This window comes from Alligator sinensis, unplaced genomic scaffold, assembly GCF_000455745.1.
Source record: "Alligator sinensis unplaced genomic scaffold, ASM45574v1 scaffold215_1, whole genome shotgun sequence".
Lineage (NCBI taxonomy): Eukaryota > Metazoa > Chordata > Crocodylia > Alligatoridae > Alligator > Alligator sinensis.
The window spans coordinates 952,320-958,320 of record NW_005842259.1 but is presented as its reverse complement, the minus strand read 5'-3'; the positions used below and the strand labels follow the sequence as shown (position 1 = coordinate 958,320).

At 40.7% G+C, this 6,001-nt stretch overlaps 1 protein-coding gene across 3 annotated transcripts in view; it reads left to right on the top strand.

Moving 5' to 3' along the window:
• EP300 (E1A binding protein p300) overlaps window positions 1-6,001 on the top strand; it is a 62,014-nt gene that overhangs the window by 50,831 nt on the left and 5,182 nt on the right. For all 3 annotated transcript variants that reach the window (XM_025208912.1, XM_025208911.1, XM_025208910.1), the window contains exons 27-28: window positions 687-851; window positions 5,416-5,577. In XM_025208912.1, coding sequence (XP_025064697.1) covers window positions 687-851; window positions 5,416-5,577 — 327 coding nt within the window. The remainder of the gene's footprint in view (window positions 1-686; window positions 852-5,415; window positions 5,578-6,001) is intronic.

Sequence of the window (6,001 nt, the reverse complement as noted above, 5' to 3'; positions counted from 1 at the left end):
TGGGGGAATTGGCTTGATCGGTACATAGAAATACTGAAGCGAAGAACTCATTGAAAAGCTCTGCTTTTTTCCCCACGTCAACCACCAACTGTTCTGATTTGTCCTGCAGGGGCCCTATGTTGCTCTGAGCTTTCCTTTTGCCTGCTATATACCTGAAGAAGGACTTATTATTGTCCTTGATTGTTGAAGCCAGCCTGAGCTCAAGCCCCGCCTTGGCCTGTCTAACTGATTCACTGCAACAGCGCACCAGGGGGAGATATTCCTCCTTCGTGGCTGCTCCCTGCTTCCATTGCCTATACATCTTTCTTTGCCCCCAGACTCTCCTGGAGTTCCCTGTTCAGCCAAGGGAGCTTTTTTGCCCCCTTACCTCTCTTCCTATGTAATGGGATAGACTCCTTTTGAGCCCCAAGGATCACTCCCTTGAGATACCCCCAACCCTCCTGGGCCCCCCTTAAATCTATTGAATTAAGGGATTTGTTTCTTTGTAGACTAAATATTTGAAGCATCATCCCAAATTGAGGCACTTGTACATAACCAACACAAACTTTAAATCCATCCTTGGGCTGTGCCTTAGTAGATTGAGCTGTATTGTTAAGGGTTTTTTTGGATACTGCACAGAGAAGCAAGTGCCTTGGTTAACTTGCTTTGTGATAACTGTAACCTAATATATCTGATCTGTTTTATAGGATATCTTCAAGCAAGCAACAGAAGATCGTCTAACAAGTGCAAAAGAGCTGCCTTACTTTGAAGGGGACTTCTGGCCCAATGTGCTAGAGGAGAGTATTAAGGAACTAGAACAAGAGGAGGAAGAGCGAAAGAGAGAAGAGAACACTAGTAATGAGAGCACAGATGTAAGGAAACTTTCTACACAACTCTTGGGTTTTTTTCCTTTAATCTATTTCTTAAGTTTTCACCTAATTTTCTTCTGTGCTTGGTGTAAAATTAAGTGTTCTACTAGAGTTAGCTTGTATTTGTGGCACTGATGTTTAATTTTACATTGGTAATGTGATTCAGTTCTCACTTTTACTCAGTAGCTGCTATCATCCTCCTTCCCCCCCTTGGTTTCCTTACTTGCAAGTTGAATTCTTTCTTTCATTCTGCTTGCCTGAAACTCCATGGCTGGAGCCTCAGAAACCATTCTCAGACGGTTAATTTTTAAATTCAAATATCTGTGTAGTGGCACTGGGTTCTTTCTTAATTGCTGTGTGAGAGTTGTGCTAGAGCCTATGGACTACCAAAATTACAGCTGGGAATCCATTCTAGTTCTCTTTCATGATTCTTATCTAAAAGTTGAAAACTTCTGGCTAAATAGGCTAAGCTTGTCAGGCGTTTGGGTTGGCCATCTAACACCTACCCAGGAGTACCCAAGAAGTCTGGAGCTTTATTTCAAGAACTGTCTGGGTTTGGAGTTTTTTTAAATATTATTAAATCATAACATTAAAACTAAGTTACTCTATTTTCTTGAATACAAGATGACCCTGAATATAAGATGACCTCCCAATAATTTGATTCTGTACCTGAAAACCTATAAATTTGTTATAATTTTCCAGGTATAGAATATAATTTATTGGAAATGTGCCTTGAATTTGTCCCCCTCCCACTGCTACAGCAGGGAAGATAAATGTTGGGGTCTGGTAGCCCCCTTGCCCTCTGCCTACCCACATCTTCCCCTGCAGCCCCTTCCTCTCCCCCCTTCTTTATTGTCAGATATCTGCTCTCCCTGAGCACAAAGAAGTGAGGAGCAACTTTGAAAATGCTGACTTGAAATGAACATACTTGTAGTAATTTGCATATAGGACCCATAGACTTAGTTAATCCAGAAGTGATGCATGTTACCTCTTTTTGAAACTGCTGCAAGTTTTAGCACAGGTACTCCATAAACACACTTTTAAGCAGCACTATTGTACCTACTTATATAGTACAAACTATACATGATATTAGTCCAAAGCCAAAAGGTTTATCATTTCTCATGTAGTTCACTTGGCTGGGCCCCAACAGAGTCAACACCATTACACACATAGTGGGCAATGTGGAGCTGTGGGGTCACCATGGTTGGAATCTGCTCCAGATATGGCGCCACCCCCCACCCCCCCCAAATCCATGTGCTAATTAGCTTCCCCTCGCATGACTGGAACCAGGTGTTCTTGTCATGAGTCCTGGGGTCCTCAAAATGTATATACAAATGAGGCATAGGGCCAGCCTGGTCCGGTTTCACCTCATGGAGGGCAGGGCAGAATCATATGCAACAGGCTGAGAGATGGGATGACAGGGATTCTGAATGAGCTGTTTGGGGCCCCCTTTTGGTGATGTTTGCCAGACATTAAGGGCTGATGAAGGAATGGGAATCATTGGGAATGAGAAAAAGGCAGCTCAGCTGTGGGAGTGAAGAGGAAATGTATGCAGTGTAGTGGCTCACCATCAAAAGGAGTTGGTGCTGAGAGAGACTGTGCTCAATGGGCACTACTGTATATCTTACACAGATGGGCTGCGCTAACCTATCCTGATGGTAGGTTCCCATCAGCCTGTTTGCCCACTATGGGCCATATGTTTTATAGTAATCCTCAGTGTTAGTGTTAGCTGCACTTAATCAACTTCACAGTTGTTTTTTATTACATGCTGCTTTGGGCAGCAGTTTAATGAAGTACAAATGTAAGACAAGGGGCTTTAGGTCCCTCCCCCGCTGGAGTAGGGGGATGGACAATCTTGTCTTATATTTGTGTAAATACGGTATTTAGAGTGCTAACTAAATAAAGAGTAGAACAAATAATGAGTTGAGATCAAGTTGAAATCAACATATTTGTATCCATATTGATCTGGAATTCAAATATTCTGTTATTTGGGTCATTTGACTGACACAACAAATAGCCCTTACACCTTAAGAGAGAATCTAAGGAGATGTCTGTCTGCTTGTGAGCCTTAACAAAACAGCTTTACCAAGGTCAGTTAGTCAGAACTTGAAACTGGTTAAACATTTTGATACTGAAATCAAATCGTCTGTTGCTTTGAACCACAACCTCAAAAATTATATAAAAGCTGCTGCTTCAGATTTCAATTCCTAGGAGGCGGCTCACCATTTTTCTTCTCAAACATCAAAAAGGCGACAATACAGACCTTAACAGAACACTGATAAGCAGCACTTTGCAAGCTCTGGTTTAGCGTAATGTATAGATACTGACTTTTAAAGGTGTTTGAGGCTGTAACTAGAGAACACACTTTAATCAGGATTTTGTGAGAATGTTTAGGGCTATTTGAACTTGGGGAAAATGTATTATTTTTCTACATGTAGAATTTTTTTTCTCATGGTCATGTGTACAAATGCACTTTCACACCCTAGAATTAAAGAATAAAAAGGTTGGAATGTCTTCAAACATTAAAGAAAAGCAACAAAAAAGTGAAGATACTTACGATGAAGATACTTATTCATGAATGCATCAGCTCTGTCTTCTGTGCTCTTTTGAAACAGGAGTGGGAAATGCATTCAGGGAGCCATGATGCTGATCCAGCACTTCTTACTAGAAAGCTTGTGTAGGTGCTGGAGAGAAACTGGGTGTAAAGGCTGATACAGCTTTTCCCTCGAGGTCATGACGTCCTCTCCCAGAAGTGATCAGTCTTTGTTTTAAAACTTGCCTTCCATCCAGTGATTCATTGACTACTAGAAAACCATGCTTTTCATTGTTACCCATACTTCATATGATTTTCAGTTTTTACTTAGTCTTGGTTTCAAGGCCTTTAGACAAATTGGATGTGAGGTCTTACAGCTCTGTCTGCGTTTAAATTTTCTTTTGGCAGCCATATATCTAATATGGCAGCATATTTGAGAAGCCCCATGTAAACCAGCAATTCTAAACAAAGTTGCTCTTTGCATGTCTGACACGCCCAAAGATATTAAATACACAAGAGAATACTTTTGAGGATGTTGATCTAGCCTCTTCGAAGGGAAAAGATTTCCAGGAAGCTTGATACAGAATCCCATTAAAAACAACTGCTTGAAAAGGCCTCAGCATTTAGCAGAGTTAAAAACAGATTTAAAAATCTTAACCAGAGTCACCAACCTTCATGGTTCATTACAGCCTAACAAATACTGTTACTAATCTTCATGAACTTCACCAGTAATAACCACCCTATCATTTTGAATAATTGCTCAGCCAGTAACTAGATTGCTGCTTCTACTACACTACTTTTGTCCCATAACAGCTTTTCAAACACCTTTTTAACCCTTAGTCCACAGCCCTCCTCTATCCTTCCAAGCAGACTGATTGATTGTATTTCCTCTGATAGTTAGTTCAGACTGTGCCTGCCCCTCTCTTTTTTCCTTAGACTTGAGGAAAGATACTTGATGCCCAAAAGCTTGTCTAACACCTGTCCCAACTATACAGTTGGTCCAATAAAAGATATCACAGAAAATCCTTGCCCCTCATAAGTTTCCTGGACTGTTATAGTGACAACTCTCCAACCCTACTAAATAATCTTTATCATCCAGGAACCATGTCATGTGTTAGAGCAAACAGCTTCTTTTGTTGGAACATTTGTGCTTGACAGAAAAAGCTTATTTAGAGCTCATCAGTATAATAAAAATGTTCACATAAGGTCTGCTCCTATATATGTGTGCTCTCAAAAAAACTACAAAGGGCATCTACACCATGAACCCCCAGCAACCATTGTTCTCATTAGTGAGCAATGGTCAGACGAGTCTAGAAATGGGAGGAAAAAACCTGTTTTTAGTTGATATTGAATGTCACTTCTCTGTCCCACTTCCAGCCAAGATCAAAGTGGGAGTGGAAACTAATCTCTGAAATGAAAAGTTCTACTAACATTTCCTGGACATAAAGGTCCCATCTTCTTAAGCTCCTATTTGACACTGTATAAAGAAATGAACAAAAAAAGTGGGGGGGGTAAGGGCTGCGACACGAAGAGAGTAACAAGGATAGGAAAAACCTACCAAGTCATCTCATCTGTCTCCTTTATCTTCAAACTTCTGGATAATGCAAAATCATTTGTGCTCTTCAGTGACTTATCAGTTTTAAATACCTCAGCAGTGGTCCATCTGCCATGCCCTTTCAGGATTCTTCCAGTTGAATAAGAGTTCATTGGAGAATGTTTTGATCAGTATCTTTTTTTTGGATCTTCAGTCAAACCCACATATCATCTACTGAGCATTTACATGCCTCGGTGCTTTTAGATGGTTTTGTTGCTAGTGAGTAATTCAATTATATTTTCTATTCTAAAGGAATTGGTAAGTTTTTTTCCTTTTTTAAAAGCAAGTTATTTTGAAATGTTGCTATATATAGTGCTGGAATGACAAAGTATCAAAATAATAAAATGTTATGCTGATTTATTGTGTCTTAAATAGTCAGGGACCTCATGTGCCTTTTATTTTGCACATTGAAAGTTGCTGATTCCTCCTTGCTCCAACAGGTGAGCAAGGGAGACAGCAAAAATGCCAAAAAGAAGAACAATAAGAAGACAAGTAAAAATAAGAGCAGCTTGAGTCGGGGCAATAAGAAAAAGCCTGGCATGCCCAATGTCTCCAATGATCTTTCACAGAAGCTGTATGCCACTATGGAGAAGCACAAGGAGGTAAAATCTGATGGAATAAGAAATGTTTTAATGGCCAAGTACCCAAAGCTTGCGTATAGGCTTAACGCAAGATTATATTTTCATCTGGAATACCTGTCCAGACAGTCCCCTTCTCCAGTGTTGGTGCACCAGACTGGTGTGACAATGAAGCATGGGTTTATTTTTCATCAGCAGTATGGGAATATTCATCACTGCTGTGCTGTGCTGTGCAAAGAACTTTTATGAAAATAAAGTATTTGCCCTGCCAGAGAATATAATGCAGGGGCCAGCACAGTCTCTGGGCAAAGTGCCGAAAACACCTGCAACCTCAACGTGTGAGATGTTGGCATGCCAGGGACAGATGGCAAGGGAACTGAGAATGGTCTGATCCTTATTGTGGCAGATTGCAGGGAGCTGCAGCCACTCAGAGCTGGTAAATATGGGG